Source organism: Mauremys reevesii, linkage group 15 (assembly GCF_016161935.1).
Source record: "Mauremys reevesii isolate NIE-2019 linkage group 15, ASM1616193v1, whole genome shotgun sequence".
In the NCBI taxonomy this organism is placed as follows: Eukaryota; Metazoa; Chordata; order Testudines; family Geoemydidae; genus Mauremys; species Mauremys reevesii.
Window position 1 is genome coordinate 16241797 of NC_052637.1, and position 26616 is coordinate 16268412.

Sequence of the window (26616 nt, forward strand, 5' to 3'; positions counted from 1 at the left end):
TGTGTCCCCACTATTAATAGGGCCCTACCAAATTCACGGCCATGTAAAACATGTCACAGACCATGAAATCTGGTCTCCACCATGAAATCTGGCCTTTTGTGTACTATTACCTTATATTATACAGATTTTACCGAGAGACCAATGTTTCTCAAACTGGGGGTCCTGACCCAAAAGGGGACTGAGGGGTGGGTGGTTGCAAGGTTATTGTAGAGAGTTGGGTGGCTGGAAAGTGGTGGCTGCTGGCCAGGTGCCTAGCTCTGAAAGCAGCACTGTCAGCAGCAGCGCAGAAGCAAGGGTGGCAATACGTGAGTGGTGGCTGCTGGCCGAGGGCCCAGCTCTGAAGGCAGCAGCACAGAAGTAAAGGTGGCAATACCATGCCATGCCATCCTTCTATGCTGCTGCTGGCCATGGCACTGCCTTCAGAACTGGGCTCCCGGCCAGCAGATGCTGCTGTCCAGCTGCCCAACGCTGAAGGCAGTGCTGCTGCCAACAGCAGCACAGAAGTAAGGATGACAATATCACAACCCCCCTACGATAACCTTGCAGTGCCCCCAATACCCTCTTTTGGGTCAGGACTCCTACAGTTACAACACTTTTTTCCCTCAGGAAATCTCATGATTTTTAAAAGCAGCAAAGCATGAGCTTTCGTGAGTGAATACCCACTTCGTCGGATGCCTTCACCCATGAAATCTCATGCTCCAATACGTCTGTTAGTCTATAAGGTGCCACAGGACTCTTTGCTGCTTTTACAGATCCAAACTAACACGGCTACCCCTCTGATACTCATGGTTTTTGAGATCTGACTCCTGATATTTGGAACTTGGGGATGGGAATATTGCTTTTCACGCCAATGACAGAGCTGGGTGTAGATCAGAGGTCTCATGAGGGTCTGCCTAGTACCACATCCACTAGGACTCATTGCTTCACAGCTGGCAGCATGCAGTGAGCCCTGCTAAAGCAACAGCACAATGGGGCATCGGTCTGTGACTGGAGAGAGAATTAAAGCTTCATTTCCCTCATAGAAAAACCACGAGTTTGATTTTTAACTCTTCACTTTTCAAGATGACTCAACTGTTCCCAGCTAAAAAAATCGGTAAAAATTGCACATGGAGACACGAGTGAATAAACTCACCTTGTGTGCGGGAAGCCCACACTCCATCTAACCCAGGGCTATTTCTACTCCAGATCTCTCCGATGGAGCCAGGGGAGGAGCTGGGCCCCTTGGATGAAGAGGAAGGGGAGATCCTGAGAGGAACCTGCGCAGGTGAGGAGTGTGTTAAACCAACTCAGAAACCATGGGTGAGTGAAGGAAACAGCTGGGATTCTCAGAAAGGTCCCTCAGTTCTGCATCTTCTCACCCATGTCAGGGTTTTCCCAGCAGGAGTCGCATCCTCCTGGCAGATGTCAGTTTCCCTCACACCCTGATTGACACATAAATACACCTCTCTCTCCCTCGTCCTCTTTCTTTCTCAGTGCTCAGCTGTCATGCAGAAGCAGAACTGGTCCCTCTGCTTTGGGGGATTTGGTCCCTTATTTCAGATCATATTATTTATTTCTGTCGTTGCCCCTTTCAGAGGATTCTTTACTTCCGAGCCCAAGCAATGACTCAGGTCTCAATTTTCCCTCTTTATTCCAGCAGAGGATAGGACGGTGAAGATAAAGGAGGAGAATTGCCTGCGGGAAGCGGAAGCAGATGGGAGGCTATTGGGAAGATACGAAGGGAGCATTTCCCTGAGTCCCGAGAAGCCTACCTACGAGAGTCAATGCAGTTCAAAAGATCTGGGGAAAATTCCCGTAGAGGAGTCACATGGTAAAGCCAGTACCACAGGCAGAGCTCTCAGGAAATCTAAAAGTATAAAAGTCCATCAGAGAATCCACATGGGAGAGAAACCCTATAACTGCCTTGAGTGTGGGAAAATCTTCAATCGGAGGTCATTTCTTATTACGCATCAGAGAATTCACACTGGAGAGAAGCCCTATAAATGCCCCGAATGTGGGAAAAGCTTCACTGTGAGATCAACCCTTATTAAACATAAAAGAATCCACACAGGAGAGAAACCCTATAAGTGCCCCGACTGCGGGAAAAGCTTCCGTCTGAGCTCAACCCTTTGTACCCATCGGAAAATCCATACAGGAGAGAAACCCTATGAGTGCCTCAAATGTGGGAAAAAATTCCGAGTGAGCTCTTACCTTCTTGCACACGAGGCCACCCACATGGTGGACAACCCTTACAAGTGCCCCGACTGTGGGAAAAACTTTAGTGTGAGTAGAGACCTCCTTGTGCATCAGAGAATTCACACGGGAGAGAGACCCTTTAAGTGCCCCGTGTGTGGGAAAAGCTTCAATCGGAGATCGATCCTGATTGTACATCAGAGAGTCCACACTGGAGAGAAGCCCTATAAATGCCCTGACTGCGGGAAAAGCTTCAGTGTGAGCTCAGACCTCACAGCACATCTAAGAATCCACACGGGAGAAAAACCCTATAAGTGCTTTGATTGCGGGAATAGCTTTCGTCTGAGCTCCCACCTTACCAGACATCAGAGGAGCCACACTGGAGAGAGACCCTATAAATGCCTGGTCTGTGGGGAAAGCTTCAGTGACTGCTCAGGCCTTATTAAACATAAGAGAATGCACACTGGAGAGAAACGAAGGCCAGCACCTGTTACACATCAGGGAACTAACACGGCAGCAGCACCTTATAAATGCCCCGACTGTGGGAAAAACTTTAGTATGAATTCAGCCCTTGTTAAACACCAGAGAATCCACACAGGAGAGAAACCTTATAAGTGCCCCGAGTGCGGGAAAAGCTTCAGTCATTGCTCAGCCCTTATGAAACATCAGAGAATCCATACAGGAGAGAAACCCTTTAAATGCCTGGACTGCGGGAAAAGGTACAATGACAGCTCAACTCTCCGGAGACACCGGCGAATCCACTCAGAAGACAGGCCCTATAAATGCCCCGACTGTGGGGAACGATTCAGTGTGACCTCAGGCCTTATTAGACACCAGAAAATCCACACTGAGGAGAGACCTTTTAAATGTAGTGAGTGCGGGAAAAGCTTCCAGTCGAACTCACTTCTTAAAACACATCAGAGGATCCATACGGGAGAAAAACCCTATAAATGCCCTGAGTGTGGGAAAAGCTTCCGTCAGAGCTCCCACCTCATAAGGCATCAGAAAATCCACATGGGATAGATGGTCACAGTGTTTTTTCTCAGAGTTCTGCTCCACTCACTCATCTGGGGATTGTGAGATCTATAGGTGGCTGAGGATGGGTGCTGGGGCATTGAGAGACTTGGGACCCAGGAGGCAGGATGGTGGATTCTGGAGCACGGGAGGTGAATGGAGTATTTTGAAATTGGGTTGTTGCTGGATGGGCCCAGCCAATGGGAGAGGTATCTGGGGTGCTAGTGGGTGGATTACTTGGAGATTGGGATGGGAGGTGGGGGAATAACTGTCATAGAGTCTAAAAGTTTTCCTTCTCCAACAGAGATTGAAGAACAACCTGCCCCCACACTGCCATCCAGCTGACGCTCTGACACACAACCTCTGCAGTGACCTGCCTGCTGTCAAAGCAGATTAATTCCCAAACACATGGGCTGTGGGAGATGGGATGTGCTAAACTGTTGATTGGCCACACTGTGTCAGTCCAAAGGTCCATCTAGCCCAGTATCCTGTCTTCTGACAGCGGCCAATGAAAGACGCCTAGTATTAGTTCACTTGTCGGGTTTTGTGTTACAGCGTGAGTGGGATGAAGTTGGATGAATGTTACTTTTGGGTTCCTGTTAGAGATGGAAGTGAAGGCCTCATGAAGCGTGGGTGCGTATGATCCAAGATGCTGTAATTAGTGTGACGAGTCTTTTCCCTTCTTCTCCTGTTCTAAGGTTTTGGGTGAGCAGGTGAGTCCTACTGGAACCTTCACTCTCATTAAATGTCATTTTTGTTTCCGTTCATTTTATTCAATGATTTTCATACAAATGTTTTTCCCCAACAAGTTATTTTTTTTCTCCTTGCTCCCCAAACCCTTCTGTTTTTGATAGAGACAATGCAGAGTGGGTTATGGTTTAAAAAAAAAAAAAAATTTTTGTTGAGAAAATCAACTCACAAGAGGCAAACAGCTCTACAGCATCTTCTTGTTTCCTTTTTTATGTCTCTGTCCATCATTGAGAATGCAACCGGGATCCGGCTTTCAACCCCTTCCTCTTCTGTCTTCAAGTAGAAAATCTCTCCCATTCTAAAAATGTTCAAGTGAATGGTCCGGGGGTGGAAGAGTATTTCCAGAACACGTCAAAGAAATTGAACTGGTAGTTTTTGAGAGGAAGGCCAAGGGGAGAGGAAGGAGAAACGTAGAGATGGAGGGTATTGGGAGCCAGCGGCCTGTCAGCTCTACACAGTGTTGAAACTGAGGTGAGCTGAGAAGTTTTTGTCCCATCGTCCATTTCTGCCAGAGGGGCTTCATCTGACCCTGTAGTTTGCCAAGGTGGTTGATGCTCATATCAGGGATTTGGTTCTCAGCATATATTTGAGCTTTCAGAACCTGTGAAACAAGTTTCACCCATTTTCTGACATGGGTTAGGGAATCCTGGTCTTGCTCAGAGCATCTCAGTGGGCTCTTCTCCAGTGGAATCATTTCAGACTCCAGGTTGGTGCCTGTAGAAATTATGTACATTCCCCAAGTTCTCCCACCCCACCCCCAAGGTTAGACTAGAGTCTGGGGCCTCTCCCTCAGCAAAAGGGATGTTTGAAACCCCTGACAGACCTCCCACCTCTATATTTTCTAGCCTGTGTTTGCCAGAAGCTGGGAATGGGCAACAGGGGATGGATCACTTGATGATTGCCTGTGCTGTGCATTCCCTCTGGGGCACCTGGCATTGGCCACTGTCGGAAGACAGGATACTGGGCTAGATGGACTATTGGTCTAACCCAGTGTGGCTGTTGTTATATTAAATTTGGGACCTGTTCCCTTGGCTGTCCAAGTTCCCAAACACTTTGAAGCCTGGCTTCCCCAGAGCAATAGTCCCACTTCCCAAAGTTTGAGATTCTGGAGCGGGGGAGAGGGCTTTTTATGTGCCTCATTTTCCCACAACAAAAACACAGTACCCCCAGGGCCTTATTCTTCCTTTATCCAAACGGGGTCCCCATATCCTTTGTTTCAATCCCATAATGGGGGGGGCCCATCACCCCTTAGCACAGTATCTTTAAGAGTCTGGGCCTTCCCCATTTCTATAGGGTCCTGTGCAGTGGGCAGAACTTACCATCATGATGCATATGTACCTCCAGGCCTCTCCCTTTCTGCCTCTGGGGTGGCCAATCTCTTCCTGTTGTTGGATCTCCTCAGCACGTTGCTGTGGAAGCCTGGGAATTCCCAGCAATGGGAGCTGGTACTCTGGTGGTTGGTGCTCCTGCCCTATGCTCCAACTTGGTCTCTCTTCTCTCCTCGATGGGAGGAGTCTCTCAGTCCTGCAGTCTACGCCATATGGAAATGGATGAGCCTATTCTCTGTAGCACCCCTTATGGCCAAATGAAGCTCTGCACTGGACTTTGCTCCCTTTTTTGCCAGTCACCCTATGACAGAGGGGACGGGATATTCCACCCATCACATCCTTGGGGGGTCCTTAAAGAGAGTTTTTATTGAGGGGGGTGTCAAAAAAACTGAACATCACTCTGGCCATCCCCAGCACTTCCCCTGGGGGGTCTCACTCACATGGGGGCTCCGGCCCAGGGTCTGGTGTGGGCAGAGTCCAGGGCTGCTCAGGGGGCTGGTCCCAGATGGAGTAAGTCCCCTCCCTCTCCCCAGCCAGGAAATGGGGGGTTAATGACTGGCTTGCCCCAGCACAGACTCCCCGGAGCAGCAGCTGCTCAGCCTGGGCTCCCGGATCACAACATAAGAAAGAATACCCCAAATTAAAAAAACATAGTAAAAGAATAAAAAAAGAGCCACCGTGGCTAAACAACAAAGTAAATGAAGCAGTGAGAGGCAAAAGGCATCCTTTAAGAAGTGGAAGTTAAATCCTAGTGAGGAAAATACCGTAGGAGCATAAACACCGGCAAATGAAGTGTAAAAATACAATTAGGAAGGCCAAAAAAGAATTTGAGGAACAGTTAGCCAAAGACTCCAAAAGTAATAGCAAATTTTTTTTTAAGTACATCAGAAGTAGGAAACCTGCTAAACGACGAGTGGGGCCATGCATGAATGAGATGCTAAAGGAGCACTCAAGGACGATAAGGCCATTGTGGAGAAACTAAATGAATTCTTTGCATCAGTCTTCACGGCTGAGGATGTGAGAGAGATTCCCAAACCCAAGCCATTCTTTTTAGGTGACAGATCTCAGGAACTGTCCCAGATTGAGGTATCATTAGAGGAGGTTTTGGAACAAATTGATAAATTAAACAGCAATAAGTCACCAGGACCAGATGGTATTCACCCAAGAGTTCTCATGGAACTCAAATGTGAAATTACAGAACTACTAACTGTAGTCTGTAACATATCATTTAAATCAGCTTCTGTACCAGATGACTGGAGCATAGCTAATGTGATGCCAATGTTTTAAAAGGGCTCCAGAGGTGATCCCAGCAATTACAGGCCTGTAAGCCTGACTTCAGTACTGGGCAAACTGGTTGAAACTATACTAAAGAACAATATTGTCAGACATATAGATGAGCATAATTTGTTGAGTAAGAGTCAAGATGGTTTTAGTAAAGGGAAATCATGCCTCACCAATCTACTAGAATTCTTTGGGGGCGGGGGTCAACAAGCATTTGGACCAAGGGGATCCAGTGGATATAGTGTACTCAGATTTTCAGAAAGCCTTTGACAAGGTCCTTCACCAAAGGTTCTTATGCAAAGTAAGCTGCCCCAGGATAGGAGAGAAGGTGCTCTCATGGATTAGTAACTGGTTGAAAGATAGGAAACAAAGGGTAGGTATAAATGGTCAGTTCTCATAATGGAGACAGGTAAATAGTGGTGTCCCCCCAAGGGTCTATTCTGGGACCAGTCCTATTCAACATGTTCATAAATTATCTGGAAAAAGGGATAAACAGTGAGGTGTCAAAATTTGCAGATGATACAAAATTACTAAAGATAGTTAAGACCTAGGCAGACTGTGAAGAGCTACAAAAGGATCTCTCAAAATTGTGTGACTGGGCAACAAAATGGCAGATGAAGTTTAATGTTGATTAATGCACATTGGAAAGCATAATCCCAACTATGCATATAAAATGATGGGGTCTAAATTAGCTGTTAGCACTCGAGAGAGATCTTGGAGTTGTTGTGGCTAGTTCTCTGAAAACATCCACTCAGTGTGCAGCGGCAGTTAAAAAAGCAAACAATGTTGGGAATCATTAGGATAAGACAGAAAATATCATATTGCCTTTATATAAATCCATGGTACACCCACATCTTGAATATTACATGCAGATGTCGTTGCCCCATCTCAAAAAAGATATATTGGAATTGGAAAAGGTTCAGAAAAGGACAACAAAAATGATTAGGAGTATGGAACATCTTCCATACAAAGAGAGACTAATGAGACTGGGACTTTTCAGCTTGGAAAAGAGATGGCTAAGGGCAGGGATATGATTGAGGTCTATAAAATCATGACTGGTGTAGAGAAAGTAGATAAGGAAGTGTTGTTTACTACTTCTCATAACACAAGAACTAGGGGTCACCAAATGAAATTAATAGGCAGCAGGTTTAAAACAAATAAAACGAAGTATTTCTTCACACAATGCACAGTCAACCTGTGGAACTCCTTGTCAGAGGATGTTGTGAAGGCCAAGACCATAAGGGGGTTCAAAAAAGAACTAGATAAGTTCATGGAGGATAGATCCATCAGTGGCTATTAATTAGGATGGGCAGGAATGGTGTCCCTAGCCTGTTTGCCAGAAGTCGGGAATGGGTGACAGAGGATGGATCACTTGATGATTACCTGTTCTGTTCATTCCCTCTGTGGCACCTGGCATTGGCCACTGTTGGAAGACAGGATACTGGGCTAGATGGGCCTTTGGTCTGACCCAGTCTGGCCATTCTTATGTTCTCTCTTCATTGCTGGTCATCCCAGCTCTACAAAATGATCCTCTCCCACCAATCCATGCTGGTTTCCAGGGCCCAGAATTGGCACTGAATACTGCATAGGTGATCCAGGATCCCGTCCTCTTTTTCGAACAGCTTGGTGGCATCCTCCTGTTCTTCCTCCTTGTCCTGCTGCCAGAGGAGCTGCTGCTGCCATAGAATAGTCTCCTGCTCCCGTCATCTGCACGGTAGTGCAACAGGCAAAGTCCAATGCTGAATTCATCTGGCTTTGAGTGCAGTAAAGCAGCCCAAGCCGCCTCTGCGTGTTTGTGCTCGTCACCGCAGCGGTGCAGAGCATTGTTGCATCTGACTGACAGCAATTCAAAAATGACACCCCTCCAGTCCAGAAAGAAAGCAGGGGCTGGAGACAGTGGAATCATGGGACTTTTCTTTTTCATTTAAGCCCAGTTGGCGCCACATAATTCAGAGGGTAAACAACTCCAGGATGCATGCTGCTCAGAGAGCCAACCAAAGGATTGAATAGCCCCAGAGAACGATATGCCCTCAGCTCATGGCAAACTCCCGCTGGGGGTTCACTCAATGCAAAGTGAAAACAGAACAGGGGTCCTGTGTGCACTTTATTGGACTGCAAATTGCATGGAATAGAACACAAGGTTTTGGATTAAACCTCCCGTGTAGACACACCCTAAATCTAATACCCTTTCTTTGCTAAGGTGAAGCTCAGTCTTAGGTCATGTGTAGCAAGCAGGATCTACCTACCTTACAGAGGCTTACCCTCTGCCACCCCTTTTGACCTGAGCAGTCAGCCAAAGTTGGGGGCCGTGTGAGTTGTTTCCGTTAGGAGGAGGAAATGATGGAGCCAGGTGTCTTCGATGCAATCCTGTTTATTTACAGAGAATGTACAAAAGGCTGTTCCCTGAACACAGGAAGAATCAAACAAGAGGGGATGGTTTCTTTGTTCATAATGCCAGCCACAAGTGCCAACTTTCTTCTTTCCAGGTGAGTGCTCCACCCCAGCTCCACCCTGAGGCCCTGCCCCCACTCCGTCCCTTCCCCCCAAACCCCACCCTCGCTCTCCCCCGACCGTCCCCCGCTCTGCACCCTCCCCATAGCGACTCCTGCCTGCCACTGAGCAGCTGATTGGCAGGTGGCTGGTGGGTGCTGAAGACCCAGTAGTTTTTTTCCATGGGTGCTGTTCGGCAGGGCCCCTGATCAGTTGTTTGGTGACTGGGGGAGGAGCTTGGGGTCAGGCGGAGTGCAGCGGGTGGGTGGGGGCCTCGGGGAGGGGACAGAGTGTGAGCGGGAAGAGGCAGAGCAAGGACGGGACCTATGGGGAAGAGACAGAGTGGGGGCAGGGCCTCAGGACGGAGCAGGGGTGGATCAGCCCTAGGGAACAATAGGGGTGCAGCACCTTTGCACAGACACCCACCCACACACTTCAAAACAATCTCCAGTCAATACCCTTTCTCATATAATTCAAATTCCTGAGCTACCCCTTTGTTCTGGGCAGTGACACATGCCTGTCTGTTGTATCAGAAAGTAGTTTTATTGTTTCTTAAAAGAAGGGTGGTGCTTATATCCACCAGGTTCAATGACATTTTGACCAACCTACAACAAGCCACACAGTGAGACCTGATTTACACTAGGGAACTAGGATGGTGTAACTATGTCACTCAGGGAGTGAAAAATCCACACCCTTGAGTGACATGGCTAAAGTGACCTAAGTCCCGGTGTAGGCAGTGCTACATCAATGGGACAGTTCTCTAGCGATCGCCTCTCGGGAGGTGGATTACCTGTGCCGACGGGCGAAGCCCTCCCATTGGCATAGGTGGTGTCTATGCTGATGTGGTACAGCAGCGCAACCGAAGCATTTTATGTATAGACCTGCCCTGAGCCTACTCCAACAAACCACCCCAGACCTACAAAATGTTACCACCATCCACCCTGGCCTGGAGGTGTCCCGAGATGCTGTCTTCACTTACCCCTCACCAAGCCCTGGACAGCACTGTCATTCTGGCACCAGACTGCTGACCATCCCTATGGCAAGAAGACACCCTTGTGCGCTTCTGCTGACAGGCTATGAAGCTCAGCGTTGAAATGAGGCATCATTGATCTTGTGCAGTACATCTGCACTGCTCCTCGTATCACAGTGACAGCTCTGCCAACCTACGATCCCTCTAAGGTACGTGCCTGCGCAGGAGGCCACCAAGGGCCGCACAAGCGTGCACATTGCATTCAGGGGAGTGGGGTGAGGTGGGGGTGGTGATGGGGGAGTGTGGGGCATGAGGGGCTGTGCTGACTCCCCCAGCCCCAGGGCTGTGGTGTGGCAAGGAGAAACACCTCTCCCTCACAGCCTCAGGGCTGCAGTAGGGTGAGATGCCTCTCCTCCCCAGCCCCGGAGTTGCTGCAGCTGGGGAGAGGCGCCTCTCCCATGGCCCCAGCCCCGGAGCTTCTGCAAGGTGAGAAGGCTGGGGGGAGTCCTATCTCCCTGCCACAGCCCCAGGGGATGCTTTTTTGAAGGGCAAGCAACCCTATGATACACCGTCAGTGTCAGGTTTCTTGTGGTAGCAAATTCTGATGCTTTTGACCCTGCATCTGGTCTGTGCCGTATTAAAGAGACCAGTGGTTTTCCCAGCAAAGTCTCTCCCTTTGTATGAGGTAAGAAGGGGTAAGAGGTCCCCTTAGAAACAAAGTTGATGTGACCCTGAGATAATTGTAGCTGGGATAAAAATCAGTCTGGTGAAAATAGAGGTGGGAGCTTTGGCCCCTAATTTCAGCTCCTATTATTATTTATTTCTGCCATGCTCCCTTTCCGAGGGCTCTGTTTCCCAGCACAAGGAATGATTTGGGTCTCCGGTTTCCCTATTTATTCCAATAGATGATGGGATGGTGAATAAAAAGGAAAAGATCTCTCAGCAGCAAGCAGAGCCACATGGACAGTTATTGGGAAGATCAGGGAAGGTTTCTCAGAGTCCTAAGCAGGTGGTGGCCTGGGAGTCTTGATGCAGATCAGACAGTCAAGAAAAAAGTCCCTGGAGAGGCACCACAGGGTAAAGCCACTTCCATCGGCAGAGCTCTCAGGAAAACTAACAATATCCGAGCCCAACAGAGAATCAGCCCTGGAGAGAAACCCTATAGCTGCCCTGAGTGTGGGAAAAGCTTCAGTTTGAGCTCATCCCTTATCGATCATCAGAGGCTGCATAAGGTGCCACAAGTACTCCTGTTCCTTTAAATGTAGTGAGTGCAGGGAAAGGTTCAGAGATCAGCTCTTACTACCCACCAGAGAACCCACACTGGCAAGAAGCCCTGTAAGTGCCCTGACTACAGGAAACACCAGTGACAGCTCAAACCTTATTACCGACCAGAGAACCCACCTGGGATAGAAGCATAAGCTTTCATGGGCTAAAACCCACCAAGTACTCCTTGGTTTTTCCCCCCACATATTTCAAGGGATCATTCGTGAAATATGTGCTAACTCCTTATGCTAAACAATCCGTTCCACCTTGTATTTAGCTGTGAGGCTCTCCGTGTGTTCCCCAGCCCTGGAGAAGAGCTCTGTGTAGCTCCAAAACTTGTCTCTCTCCCCAGCAGAACTTGGTCCAATAAAAGATATCAATGAGAAAAGGTTGGGGAGGGGATATCATTGGGAATATTTGCACCTCATAAAGTAAAGCATTTGTTCAATTTTTTTTCTGGATAGAAGCTTTAGTTTGCAAGCAGATATTGCAACCATTGATTCACTGTTACCTCTATGAAAAATGTTGTTATGTTCCTATTGCATTAAATACTGGTCTGGACTTCCAGTAACATATAATTTTAGGGGGTGGGGGTTTATTTTAATAAGTTTCTCATTTCTTTTGTTAATTCCCTTATCCTGCAAATACTAAAGCACAAACTTCTCTTCAGGTCTTTAGTCATGTTGATGTTAATTATAAGGTTTATTTGTTTATATCTGATTTTCATAGCCCAGGCTCACTGGTCAATTCCATTTACATTATCACATTTCCACAATGTGGAACATTGAGTATGGACATCACTGGAAATAAGGTGTAATTTTTTAATGTTGAGGGTAATTAACTATTGGAACAATTTACCAAAGGTTTGGGTGGATTCTCCATCACTGACAATTTTAAAATCAAGACGGGATGTTTGTCTAAAAGCTCTAGGAGTTATTTTGGGAAGTTCTCTGGCCTGTGTTACACAGGCATTCAGACTAGATGATCACAATGGCCCCTTCTGGCCTTAGAATCTATAATATCTGCTCAGTAACTGATACTGATAAGTTTTTTGACATTGGTATCAGTCCTACGTAAGCCCTGCAGACCACTGTCACGTCTGCCACCAGGCTGTGGACAGCCCCCCTGGCAAGAATACCCCTCTGCACTGCTACTGACAGAGTCTACTCACTCAGGGCTGAAATAAGACATAATTGATCCCTTATATTACACATTCACCTCTCCTCACATCACAGCGACAGCTCTGCCAATCTGTTTCGGCTAATCCCTCTACCAGTCAGTATAGCTACACCTAACACAGTGAAGGCAGCTAGAGTGTATGCACATAAGTGCTCAAGGGCACTGGAACCTTTGTAGAAGTGTGTGTGTGTGGGGGGGGCGTTATGCCAAGATCAAAGCATCCCCTCCCCTTCCACAGCTGGCTTCCCTGGCAGTGAGCCAGCTGCCCTCTCTTCTGGCATCACAGCAGCCCCTAGTGGGAGAAAGGTGTCATTGCAGTGCCTCCCCAGCAAAATCTATTATTCTTCAGGGAGAAAAATCTCTCTGGGGGACATGAATTGTGGGCTTATGTTTCTTTTGTTTAAAAGTGGGAGGACCATGGCCCCTTGGCCCCCCTGGTTCTGGGGCCGGTGTAAGTGCTGGAATTCAGGTCTGTGGGACACATCACAAACAACGGTACAGTCTCTCCAGCCTGGATTCACAAAAGTACTTAGGCACCTAAATCCTATTGAATATTCATATAAAATCCCCTCAGATTTTCCTCCTAGTCCAGCTAAATGGCCAATAGCAATTTAAAACCCACTCAGAACTTGCCCATTTTATCCATGAGAGTTTGAAATATTCTCAATTTCCTTTTTGCTCTCCAATTATTGCATATTTACAGGGAAAAGGGTCGATTTTTTTATTCCCATCTCTCAACCCATTCTCCCCCTTTCAACAACAAGCACTTCTGGGTTTAGAAGGAAAGCAGCTGCCCAGTTTCCTTGGCCCATTTGGGGGAGGCAGACAGGGGAGAGGGGTTAAACTTCCCAATGATCCACTTTCCACTCATGCATGAGAATCCAGTTGTTTCAATGTACACGTCAATACAAACAGATGTTTGCTGAGGAGGGTTTACTAAGGATGCTGTGTAAGGTTTAGCGGTCTCGACTTCTCTGCCCTCGTTTTCAGGGCTGGGAATGTATAAATGGCAGGAGAGGTTCAGAAACTGTCGGCCCTTAGTGACTGTGACCGGCTTTTGTGACTGCGCTTGTCTCATTGCAGGGGGCTTCAGAGTCTCTGGTGTGACAGCAACGGGGCGGGACAGGGATGGAGTAGAAATTGAGGATCTCAGTCTGAAATGGACTAAAGCCCCTTCTGACACTTCCCCAGTTGTGCTCCTCACCCTGAGAGGCTGCAGAATAGCATCCATGCAGGGCCGGCTCTACATATTCGGCCACCCCAAGCAGTCATGCGCGGGAGACGCCCCGGAGCCCCGGGAGCAGCGGACCTCCCGCTGGCTTGACTGGTGAGGGTCCACTAGTCCCACGGCTCGGCTGGACCTCCCACAGCTGCGGACGGTTGGCTGGTCCGGCGGCTCCGGTTGAGCTGTCGCAGTCATGCCTGCGGGAAGTCCAGCCGAGCCGCACGACCAGTGAACCGTCCGCAGTCATGCCTGCGGCAGGTCCGGTCGTCCCGGGGCTCCGGTGGACCTTCCGCAGGCATGACTGCGGCAGGTCCGCCGGCCCAATCTGCCGCCCCTGACGACAACTGCCGCCCCACGCGCGTGCTTGTCGCGCTGGGGTCTGGAGCTGGCCCTGCATCCATGTTTTGATCCAGGTCATCCCATCTCACCAGGGACGGGAAAGGGAAATGGTTGTAGGTAGGGGATTTTCAGGGGACTGCTGAGGGGGTTTGTCCTGGAGCCAAAAGTGCATACCAGATTTAACAAGTCCCAGCAGGTTTCAACGGGGCTCGAGATATTCACCAGACTCTCGCTGCCAGAGAGGTCTAAAAGCTAAGGGTTGATACAACAAATAAATGAGGAACCTCCTGGCAAGGCAGATGGGAGTCACCAAGTCCCTGCATACACCCTTGTAGCAATTGACTGTCACGTCTGACTGTCCCATGTGCCAGGCATTTGAGAAGTTCATCTGCTTTAACTGCACTGAGGTCACCATTAAGGGTTTTATTATTAATCATGTTTATCCCAGGAAAGCCTAGGGCCATTTGAGACCCATTGTGCTAGGTGCTTTACAGAGTAGTCAACAGTCCCTACCTCTAAGTTCTTACAATCTAACTGGTCAAGCAGGGACAGGGTAGGGGAAAGGGGTATAACAGAATCATAGAAGTGTAGGGCTGGGAGGGACCTCATGAGACCATCTAGTTTGGCCCCACATGCTAAGGCAAGACCAAGTAAACCTGGACCATCCCTGGCAAGCGTTTGTCCAACCTTCCTTTAAAAACCTCCAATGACAGAGATACCACATCCTTCCTGGGTAACCTGTTCTACTGCTTAACTGTCCTTATAGTCAGAACACAACTCCTGGCTGCATCAGCCCTCTCAAAGAGCATGAGATGCTGTGATATGCCTCAGAAGAGCCCTTGTCTCTATTATTTTGTCACTATTTAAGTAACCAAAACTAACAGCACCAAGAGCAACCTGTCACATTTAGCAGTGACACCAAAACCAGTCAGCTGAACGGAACGTCCTGAAAGGAGTCTGGATCCCCACTTGTCTGCTGAAACATGCTGCAGCTTCTCGTGGACATCTGGAAACTGAACGCAGCCAGCAGCTGTAGAAAACTGAAGCTCAAGAATCTTATCCCTGGATCTGAGAAGACGTTCTGGTCAGAGGTAGGCTAACCAAAGCACTTATATGTGGAACACTGGATCAGAAAGGCAGCCTGGCTGAGTGACTAAAATTTGGGTTTAAAGAATGAGAGATCTGAAGTAAAATCCTGGTTCCATTTATGTCAGTGGCAAAACTACCTGAAACTTCAATGGGGCCAGGATTTTACCACCATTTTACTATTCCCAACTGTATCTGATGTGCCCTTTTGTAATCTTGCTGTTAACTTATTATTAAGTGGGAAGGTGGCGGCTTACCAGGTTGTGGCTCTGGCTTTGGTTGGTCGGTAAGTATGTTATACCAATATAATAAAAACCAGCAGGATCTTATTAAAGGGGAAAAGATATTTGTCACATTTATTGTAAATATTATAATAAAATAGAAGATAACTGCAAACAACGTTGTTTGACTACTTATTCCTATGATTACTTATATATATGTATATATGTATATCCACTCACACAATCATTCATACAAGTTCTGCGTAGATATTATAGTTACCAGCCTAAAGTTGCTTGTGACAGAATACTGGCCAGGTATCCTGTACACAAGAGTGGAGCCGAGTCCGTGTCAGGTGCACCTGATGTTCCTAGAAGCTGGCAGCAAAACCGTTGACTCAAAGTCCTTATTCTCCAGGGTTCAGTTTTATAGGGATTTTTCCCCATGTTAGGTCTTTATTCTGCTGTTGCCAGATCAATCAGCAGATAGCTGGTTCCATTCTGCCCTTTGTTTCCTTTGAGGTGCCGGGGTGGATTCCAGTTCGCCCTCCGGGGGTCATCTGGTTGATTCCACTTGACACCTTCTTCGGCCGACACTGACTCTTTCAGGCTTGGTAACTCCCTAGACACTCATTCAACATTTAAACTAGACACTCATTCACATATACTTTTTATCTTAACTACATTTATTTTGCAGTTTCTTTATCTTTTTGGGGTGTGAGACGCCTTGTCTTTTAACAATTAAAAACATAAAGTGAGGTAAAAATGACTTTAACAGAGGTGGGGGTCTCTATTTGTATGTTACATAGTTTTGCCTGAGGCATAGGGGTAATTGACGGCTTGCGCGCTGAGTTAACAAAGTCAATTGCCCAATTAGCACTTACAGAGGCAATTGACAGCTTGCGCGGTGAGTTAACAAGGTGCTGAGTCAATTACCCAATCAGCAGCTTACAGCGGCCATTTTTAAAACAAAGTATCAGTTACAAACTTTCACTTAGAAAACCGGCACTTAGAGTCAATTGACGTCAATTAACTAGTTACAAAGCAAAGTAGCGACTTCAAAGTTTCATTTTAAAACACAGGCGCTTGGAGTTAATTGACGTTTACAAAGTATCTCCTTGAGCGGGCTTGTACAGACATAGATATTTCTAACAATAAATCCTTACAACAATGAATCCTTACAAATCTACTTTTAACATAAACCTTACATAGATATTTCTGACAATAAATCCTTACAAACTTACTTCTAACATAAACCTTAAGTTATAAAGTATTAGTTAATAATAAAACCATAAATCAATAAATCATTTCTCATATAATGTAAACCTTCTTTAATATCCCTACAAGTACCTCATACACTGAATGCAGAGTTAAAGGTTTCAAGTGGTGTTTTGTGGAACATAGCAAAACTGAAACAGATATAATCAACGTCAACTCTTCCCTCTCCCCAGCATGCCAATGACACACACACTAATATGTGTGTTTACATGTGCTCCAGGACCCTTTGGGAACAGAGCACATAATCAGTGCAGAACAAAGTATAACAGCTTCTCTTTGTTAGGGCAAAGCTTGGCTTTAGGTCAGGAATAGATAACAGGAGCTACTTATACTCAGAGCACTGCCCCTATGCCACACAAACCATCCCAGACGTGCTAAGGTTACCTTCCTCAGATGGGGTCTGTCAGGCCTTCTCTGCCCCCTTCTGGAGGTGACAGCACCCTGATGCCTCCTTGCCTAGGGAAAACCCCCTCAGGCATGGGTATGAAAAAAACCTTACTTCTTCAGAGGGCTGAAAGCTACGAAGGCTTGCCTGCTTCACCCCGGAGGGAATGCTAGGCGATTCTGGGACAAAAGAGGAGCACCTCTGCCCTACCTCAGAAATCTTGTGCCAGGTCGGGGCCTTCGTTTAAAAGTTGCAACCACGTAGTTACTTTCTGTGGTTATCTACATGTTCAAAGGTGCGGCTAGCCAAACTTTGAGTGTAACTTTCACCAGCACTGATCTGGCTGCATGAGTCTTCTTGCATCTTGCATCACCTGTGCTGAGTTGTCCTCCTGAGACGTAGCCTTTATTGACTCCCCACTGAGCCCTGGGAAGACCACAGTGAGGCCTGCCACCAGACTGCAGACAGTCCCCATGGCAGGAAGACACCCTCATGCACCACTGCTGACACAGCCTACAGAACTCAGAGCCGAAACGAAACCTGGCTGGTCCTTCGAAATCCACATGCACCTCTCCTCATATCTCAGTGGCAGCTCTGCCAACCTGCTCCCACTGTGATCCCTCCCCCTTTCAATATGGCTACACCAAGCACAGTGAAAGCATTGGGAGTGTGCAGGGTTGTGGGGAACCACCAGACCGGTAAGCGGTTCTGTCCCACCTGCCCTGTAACCTTGGGGCCTTTTTGCTGTGCAGCTAGTGTTCAATTCCCTGACACCAGCAGCCAGCCGACAAGCGTAAGGTCTCACCCTGGCTTCCAACAGCCTCGTTACCCCTAGCGGGGTGACACCAACAGCCCTTCTAGTCCTGACTCTCCCCAAATCCATCCTCCCCAAGTTCTTAATTACCAGCAGGGATCCTAGAAATCCCTTTGTGGGGGGAAAAAGTGGGATTTGTGTTTTTAGAGCATCTTTAGTTTTTACATTTTTGTGAAAAAATAAAAATATATACAGAAAAACCCCATTTAGCCGAGCCTCCATTATCTGGCTCCCCGTGTTAACCAAACCACCAGCTGCCCGGGGCGCAGGCTGACCACCTGAGGCCCAGCTCTCCGGGGTTGACCACTCAAGCCAAATTCTCCCGGGGGCTGACTGCCCAAGCCCCACTACTGTCAGCCTTGGGCGACTGGTGTTTCGATGGGCAGCGGATAATGAAGGTTCTATTGTATATCAATAAAACATTGTGCTCAGCTGAGACCTATCTATATATTGTGGCTAGGGAAGTTGAAGTTCAACATTTCATTTTAATTGCAGAAAAATATAGATTTTTTTATCAGAGAATTTTGAGGTTTTTATCATGGAAAACTAGGATCCCCAATTACCAGACACTGAGACTTTCCCCCTCTGGTTTGTATCTCCAGATACCAGCATATTTTGGCACACCCCCCCCCCCCACGCTCCCCCTACACACACAGTTTACACACCAGACATTTGCTTGGGATAAAAATAAATGAAAAGTTTATGTAATAGAAAAATCACAGTCTAGGTAAGCAAATGTATACCAGTTACACAGAAATTAAACATCAAGACACAACCTTTATACTTCCATATTCGATAAAGTCCCTTTTCTCAGACACAGGGGCGGCTCTAGAGCCCAGCGGGGCAAGCACCCGCCTGGGGCGGCCCTTTCCCAGGGGGCCGGCAGGCTGGGCCGGTGGACCTGCCGCAGTCATGCCTGCGGGAGGTCCACCGGAGCCCCGGGACGACTAGACCTGCCGCAGGCATGACTGCGGACGGTTCGCTGGTCCCGCGGCTCGGCTGGACCTCCCGCGGGTATGCCTGCGGCAGCTCAACCGGAGCCGCCGGACCAGCGAACCGTCCGCAGCTGCGGGAGGTCCAGCTGAGCCGCGCGACCAGCGGACCCTCCGCAGTCATGCCCGCAGCAGGTCCGCTGCTCCCGCGGCTCGGGGGCGCCTCCCGGGCATGATTGCTTGGGGCGGCCAAATTTGTAGAGCCGCCCCTGCTCAGACAAGTTACTTATTGTCTTTGAATAATTTCCCACTGTAACTAGGGTTGACAACTTTCTAATTGCAGAAAACCAAACACCGTTGCCCCGTCCCCCGCCCCCTGAGTCCTCGCTCCTTCCCCATCCCTTTTCAGAGGCCCCCACCCCCACTCACTCCACCCCCCTCCATTGCTTGCTCTCCCCAACCCTCGCTCACTCACTCATGTTCACTGGGCTGGGGCAAGGTATTGGGGTACAGGAGAGGGTGTGGATTCTGGCTGGAGGTGCAGGCTCTAGGGTGGGGCTGGGGATGAGGGGTTTGGGGTGCAGGAGGGGGCTCCGGGCTGGAGCAGGGGGTTGGGGTGCAGGAGGGGTTAGGGCTCCAGCTATGGGCTCTGGGGTGGGGCCAGGGATGAGGTGTTTGGGGTTCAGGAGGGGGCTCTGGGTTGCGAAAGAGGGTTCAGGGTGCAGGCTCTGGGGGCTGTTCTGAATGGGGGATGCCAGTGCAGTAGGACGAGACAGACTGCACTATACATTAAATAACACAATGAGATCCCTCTGCACTATGTTTACCCAGGTAAATGGAGTGCTAAGGACAACCGGAGTAATACAAATACCATTTTTAAAATAAGTCAATGGAGTGGAATTCCAGTTCCAGTGGATTACAGGAAAGGGAGCACCCATCAGAAAATCACAAGAGCAGATCCGACCAATTTCTGAGCTGCTATGAGGCCTAGTGCGAGCATGTCACATGCACATAACTTGCCCCCAAAAAACAATAAAAAACAAAGCAAACAAAAAAACCCACCCCTCTTTTAAACACCAAAAATATATGTGAAAATGATGATGAATTTTAGCTACACTGTTCCTTTAACACCATAGCACAGCGGGGCTGAGATGAACCATCCTGAGAGAAACACAAGCCCCTCTGCCTACCACAACCAGTGGCGGATTAGCCACTGGGCCAACAGAGCCTGGCCCAGGGGCCATGGCCAATTGAGGGTTGGGGAAAATGGGCACCCCCACACCCCAACCTCCTCTGCCTGCCTGGCACTCCTTCCAGGGAGTGGGGGAAGCCCCCGCGCCCAGATCCTGCTCCCTGGCAGGTGGATGGGGCAGGGCAAGCCCCCCACACCCCTACCCCATTTCCCCCAGCAAGAGGTGTGGGGTAGGGACTGCAATCAGAAGGGAGGGGAGCAGGCCCCACTTGCTCTGGCTCAGGGCACCTCTGCCCACAACTCATGTTGGCTGCCACTGCAGATGGCACATCCTATGTGCGGCAACTGTTCTCCCCTCTGCCCCTCCTTATCCCAGAGCGGTCTCCTCCTTTGCCCCACTGTCCACCAACCCCTCCTCTTAGAGCAGGGAGCAGAGTCCCATGGCCAGAGAGGGCAGCAGCCTGCGCAAATGTGACTTTTCCAGATCTCCGAGGGGGAAAGGACCAGATTTCCCGGGCGGGGCGGGGGGGGGGGGACTAAAAAGACCTGACGTGAAACATGGATGTTAATTTGCAGCCTGCCAGGCCTGAAGGCGGACGGGGGAGGTGCCTGAAGGGGCTTTGGCTTTAGGACATTTCACACCCTCGCTTTCCCCGCCCCCTTTCCCGGCAAACACATGCTCGAGCCCAGGCTTTGGTCCCGGCCGCTGCAGCCCGAGCTGGTATCCACGGGCACAGGAAACGGCGGCTCAGCTGAGCGCGGCTGTATCCGGTGCTGGCAGAGGCGAGAGTTTAGGGCTCCCTGATGCTGCCGCAATCCCAGCGAGAGCAGCAGCGCGCGGCTCCTGACTGGCCAGTGATCGCAGCTGCCGCCGCCTCCATTGTGAGCCCGGGCTGAGCCGCTGCTGCCCAGCGGGGTCTGTGCGGGGAGGGACCTGCACTAACCCCTCTCGGTGCCCAGCCGGGGGGACTCTCTGCGGGGGCTGGACCCAGCTCCTTGGGCAGCCCCGGGCTCTGAGCCGGAGCCTGCAGGTGAGGGGCGAGACCCGGGGGAAGGGCTGCGGCCGGGCAGGAAAGTGACTCTGCACCAACGGCCCCTCCTCGCCCCAGCTCTGCTCCCGGGGGGCGGGGGTCTGCGAGTCCCAGAGCTGCTGCCCTCCCTGACCCTCCCCCGGCTCTGCCCCCCTGATCCCCTGCAGGAGCCGAGCCAGCTCCGGGGAGCGACCGCCCCGGGCCGGGCCAGGGACCGAGTCTCCCAGCCCGAGGGGAGGGGGCGGGAGGGAGACAGGGGCAGAGCCTGGCAGGGGCAGCAGGAGCGATCAGTGGGGAGGGAGGTCCCGGCTCCCAGCCCTGCCCAGCCCCATTCCCTGCAGCACCCCGGGGCACATGGACTTTCCTGGGGAGAAGGGGAGGGGCGGGGAGAGGAAAAGCCAGTTCCTGCCTCTGCCTGGTGCCCGCGCTGCTGGGGGGATGCGCTGCCCTGGGGACAGTGTCAGGGGGATCCCCCAGAGCGGCTCCTTTGGTTCGGTTCCTTTCTAGCCTTTGGTGAAAGTGTCTTTATGGGTTTAGAGAGACAAACTGGGGGAGGGAAAACTTTTATTGGCCCAACTTCTGTTGGGGGGAGAGAGAAGCTTTGGAACTGCACAGAGCTCTTCTCCAGGTCTGGGCCAGGGCTGTACTGTGGTGAAGTGACCAGGCATTTTCCCAGCATTGCGGTCAAGTCTCTTCCTTTGTATACAGCTTGGGTAAGAGCTCTCCACAGAGACAAAGTTGCCAGGACCCTGCAATAACTGTAGCTGGACAAGCTCAGACAGAGAAAAAGAAAGGTACATGGAAGCATCTGCAAGGGCTCTGGGGGCTGTTCTGAATGGGGGATGCCAGTGCAGTAGGACGAGACAGACTGGACTCACAGGGGGTGTCTACACACAGAAAAAATCCCTGCAGCAGTGAGTCTGAGAGCCTGGGTCAACCTAGTTGGGCTCCCACTCCAGGGTTAACCATAGTGTAGACATTCAGGCTCCGGCTGAGACCCTCCCCTCTCACCAGATTTCAGAGCATGGGCTCCAGTCTGAGTTGGAATGTCTACACTGCTATATTTAGCCCCATAGTGCAAACTGGAGTCAGTTGAGAGAGGCTCTGAGACTGCCTGCTTTGTGGACATCCTGACAGAGACTTTTGTATGAGGGTGGACACAGGGAAGTGGCTGGAGAGGGGGTGGTGGGACAGGGAGGGGTTACATGGCTTCGAGCCCCTATCCCTATCCCACAACCGGGCCGTCTCTTTCTCCCTTTATACAGTAACATAGCTAGGGGTGGAAGGCTTGCATATGTATTGATAAATGTCAGTAAACGTCAATTTCACAGAGACAAACCAATGAAAAAATATTTCCCTCAATAATACTCAAAATTTACAAATAGCTAAAGTAAGAAAAATGTGGTTTGAAAACTTATTAGAGTGAAAAATCCAGTGATGTAGCCTTTTGAATTAGACACGTTACAAATGGACTAGCGAATGTATAGTAAAACAAGGCTTGATTTGTTGATTGAAGGATATTGACTATGTCTGTTGTGATGTGTGATGCTGACAATGTAGGGGTTTTGAAAGCTCTACATTCTGGAACCTGAACAAGGAGGGAGGGATAGCTCAGTGGTTTGAGCATTGGCCTGCTAAACCCAGGGTTGTGAGTTCAACCCTTGAGGGGACCGTTTAGGGAACTGGGGTAAAAATCTGTCTGGGGATTGGTCCTGCTTTGAGCAGGGGGGTTGGACTAGATGATCTCCTGAGGACCCTTCCAACCCTGATATTCTGTGACTCTATCTGCTGTCTTTAAATAATTGCCTGACCACCACCCCTAATTTTATACCACTATGAAAATATAAATAGATAAAAATCTGCAAATAGGCTTTGATGTTTTTTTTTAATGTTATCCATCAGAACTGTAACAAAATGAAAATTGAATGTGACTAACCCGAAATATAGCAGACTGACAACTCTGCTGTAGTTAAGGTTGAGCATCATTTTCTGTGTAACAGTGGGCTGCGGTAGAACCTCATAGTTATGAACACCTCAGGAACGGAGGTTGTTCGTAACTCTGAACAAACCATTGTGGTTGTTCTTTCAAAAGTTTACAACTGAACATTGACTTTAATACAGCTTTGAAACTTTGCTATGCAGAAGAAAAATGCTGCTTTCCCTTTATTTTTTTTTTAGTAATTTATATTTAACACAGCACTGTATTGTATTTGTTTGTCTCTGCTGCTGTCTGATTGCATACGTCCAGTTCCAAATGTTGTGTGTAGTTGACTGGTCTATTCATAACTCTGATGTTCATAACTCTGAGGTTCTACTGTATTCTGAGAGCAATACAATCAATCTACAGATTGCCCTGAAATTTTCTGAGCCTCATACAAGTACTAGGGTAGTGATAGTGTTCAAATCTGGGATCATTTGAGCAAGGATTTCCTGCGTTGCGCCCCCCCCCCAGCAATATTTTACTCAAAAAAACCCTAAGTCTCATTCAACTACCATGGTTTTTTGCACACCTAGGGCACTAACCCCTCCTCAAATTGATCTCAGTCACCTGGGGTTTATCTCAGCTCGCACATGGTACCCAGTGCTCTTTTGGGGAGGCCATATTGAAAAAGTTATTAACATTAGAGTCTGGAACAGGGCCGCCCAGAGGGGGGGGGCGGCAAGTGGCACAATTTGCCCCGGGCCCAGCAGGGGCCCCCACGAGAGTTTTTCGGGGCCCCTGGAGCGGGGTCCTTCACTCACTCCGGGGGCCCCGGAAAACTCTCGCGGGGCCCAGGCCCCCGGAGCTTCTTCGCTCCCAGTCTTCACTGGCGAGGAGTCCTTCCTCTCCGGGATAGAAGGACCCCCCCCACTGCCGAATTACCGCCGAAGCGGGACCCGCCGCCGGAGTGCAGCTGGGTCTTCGGCGGTAATTCGGCTGCGGGGGGGTCCTTCCGTTCCGGGACCCGCTGCCGAAGTGCCCCGAAGACCCACGGTGGGGTCTGCACTTCGGCAGCGGGTCCCGCTTCGGCGGTAATTTGGCGGAGGGGGGTCCCCGCCATGGGTCTTTGGGGCACTTTGGCGGCGGGTCCCGGAACGGAAGGACCCCCCGCTGCCGACTTACCGCCGAAGTGGGGCCCCCCGCCGCCGAAGACCCCGGGGCCCCGGAATCCTCTGGGCGGCCCTGGTCTGGAATGTCAGGTCAGCATGTGCCAAAGTGATGCACTTAGCTGAGTGAAAGTCGCATGTGCAGCAAGACCTGTGCACAATTGAAGCCAGAGCCTTTCCAGGCAGTGACAGCGGGTATACTGTGGTTATGGACCCTGACCCAGGCACTGTGTGTTTGAGCCCTGCCCTAGGCAGTTTTCAAGACAGCGTGTTCTGTGGTCCTTGTCTTCTACATGGGCTTCTTTTGGAAACTTTTTCTTGAAACCAAACTTTCTGGTTTAAGAGCAATATTAAAGTAGGAGGGAATGGGGCAGATGGGGTGTATGTACCTCATTGTGTTTTTAAACCAAGGTGCACAGATTTTGCATGTTCCTCCCTTCCCAGGATTGGGTCCATGCCAGGATAGGGCTCTGGTCTCGGCAGGTTCAGAAAGGGGTAAGAGGTGGCACAACTTCCGTGCTGGAGTCAGAACATCCCCCAGTGTGTGGAGCTCCCTGTGGGACCCGCCCATCTCTCAGGAACCATCTGACCCCGCCAAAGGGTCTCCAGGAATATTTTCCCACCCACTCGAGATATCTGTAAATGATGCTGTCTCCGACTAACTAGTCTCACTTGTTTTTCTTTCTGTGGAGCAGATTTTTCCAGTTTCCCAAAGCTAATGTGATTTCCCAGCCGGAACGAGAGGCAGAGCCGTGAATCCCAAATCTCCAGGGCTTTGAGGAAAGGGAGATCCTTAAAACATGAACACAGGTGAGGAGTTGGTGAAATGGATGCAGAAATTAGCAGTCACTGGAGTGAGTGGCTGGGATTCCCATAAAGGCTTCATGCACGCCCCAGTATTCAGCCTCATCTCACCCAAGTCCTCAGCAGGCATCGTATCCTCATGGCAGGTATTGCTTATGGCTTCCCATCCACCCTGAGGCCAGGCAGTCGCTCCCTTGCCATTAAGTGTTCAGATTGGCTGTGGAGGCAGAATTGGTCCCTTCCGCTCTTCTGGGGAAGGGTTTTTTTTAGTAAGGGCAGGGGATTTGGCTTCTGATTTTTCAGTCTCTCCTGCAGTTATTTTGGTTTGTTTCCCCCTTTCCTGTTCCCCTTTCTGAGGGTTCCTTTCTCCATGGCAGAGAGAACATTTCATGTCTGGATTCTCTTTCCCAGCAGGTGGTGGGACGATGGGTAAGAACCAGGAAGAGAATCCACAGCAGGAAGGTCCTGAGCAAGTGGAACCATGTGGGAGAGTATTGGGAAGATCCAAAGGGGCCGTTTCCTTGAGTCCTGAGCAAGAAGAAGGCCATGAGACTCAGCGCAGGTCAGAGAGGCAGAAGAGCAACCAGCAAAGGAAGAGACAGGATGAATCCACTTGCCGAGGGAGAAGTTTGGAGGATCCTAGTGAAATCATGGTCCAACCACGCGTCCACATGGAAGAGAAACTGTATAACTGCCCAGAGTGTGGGAAAAGCTTCGCTCAGATATCAAACCTCCTGGTACATCAGAGAATCCACACGAGGGAGAGACCCTATAAATGCCCTGACTGTGGGGAAAGCTTCACGCTGAACTCAGACATTATTTCCCATCGCTCAGTCCACACAGGAGACAGGCCCTATAGCTGCCTTGAGTGTGGAAAATGTTTTGCTAATTTCTCATCCCTTATTTCACATAGACGAATCCACACGGGGGAGAGACCCTATACATGCCCCGACTGCGGGAAGAGCTTCAAGCGGAGCTCAGACCTTAGTAAACATCGAAGACTCCACACAGGAGAGACGCCCTATAAATGCCCTGAGTGCGGGAAAAGCTTCACTCAGAGCTCAAACCTGGTTTCGCACCAGAGAATCCACACAGGAGAGACACCCTATAAATGCCCCGAATGCGGGAAAAGCTTCAAACAAAGATTCAGCCTCATCGTACATCAGAGAATCCACATCGGAGAGAGATCCTATAAATGCCCCGACTGTGGGAAAAGGTTTAGTAACAGCTCCCAACTTATTAGACATCGACGAATCCACACAGGAGAGAAGCCCTATAACTGCTCTGAATGCGGGAAAAGCTTCAGTCAGAGCTGGGGAGTCCTTAGACATCAGAGAATCCATTCAGCAGAGACACCCTATAAATGTTCTGTCTGTGGGAAAAGCTACAAGGGGAAGGATTCGCTGAAGTCCCACCAGAAAGTGCACACAGCATAGAAGGTTTCGGGAGCTCTCCCTGTGGGGCAATGGGTCTCTGCCCTCTGGAAGCATGTTTCATCCGAGGATGGTCTGGGTAGGGGAAGCAGGCTGGTGGCTGGTCTGGGTTTCGGGGGGGCGGGAGGTGGTCAGTGAGGGGCGGGGGAGGAGGAAACACTGGGTACTTGGTCTGGGGGGAGCAGGTGATGGTATCAATGGGGAGACATTTCTGTGGCTTTCACACACACACTTTCCAGTGTAAAGAAGAGACAAAAATCCCCCTGTAGTTTGTCTGAGTTGTCTCTACAGCTCCTAAGGCCCCTCAGGGTGAGGGCAGGGGGACGTTTTTGAAGGGAGCAGCAA

General features: G+C 49.6%; 1 protein-coding gene across 1 annotated transcript in view; it reads left to right on the plus strand.

The window, feature by feature from the left end:
- LOC120383114 (zinc finger protein 850-like) overlaps positions 1 to 26395 on the plus strand; it is a 28187-nt gene extending 1792 nt beyond the window's left edge. Inside the window, exons 2-4 of the mRNA XM_039500739.1 lie at positions 1186 to 1264; positions 1637 to 3193; positions 25253 to 26395. Of these exons, the coding sequence (XP_039356673.1) occupies positions 1195 to 1264; positions 1637 to 3193; positions 25253 to 26274 (2649 nt within the window). The 5' untranslated portion in view covers positions 1186 to 1194 and the 3' untranslated portion in view covers positions 26275 to 26395. The remainder of the gene's footprint in view (positions 1 to 1185; positions 1265 to 1636; positions 3194 to 25252) is intronic.
- Positions 26396 to 26616: the final 221 nt, after the last annotated feature.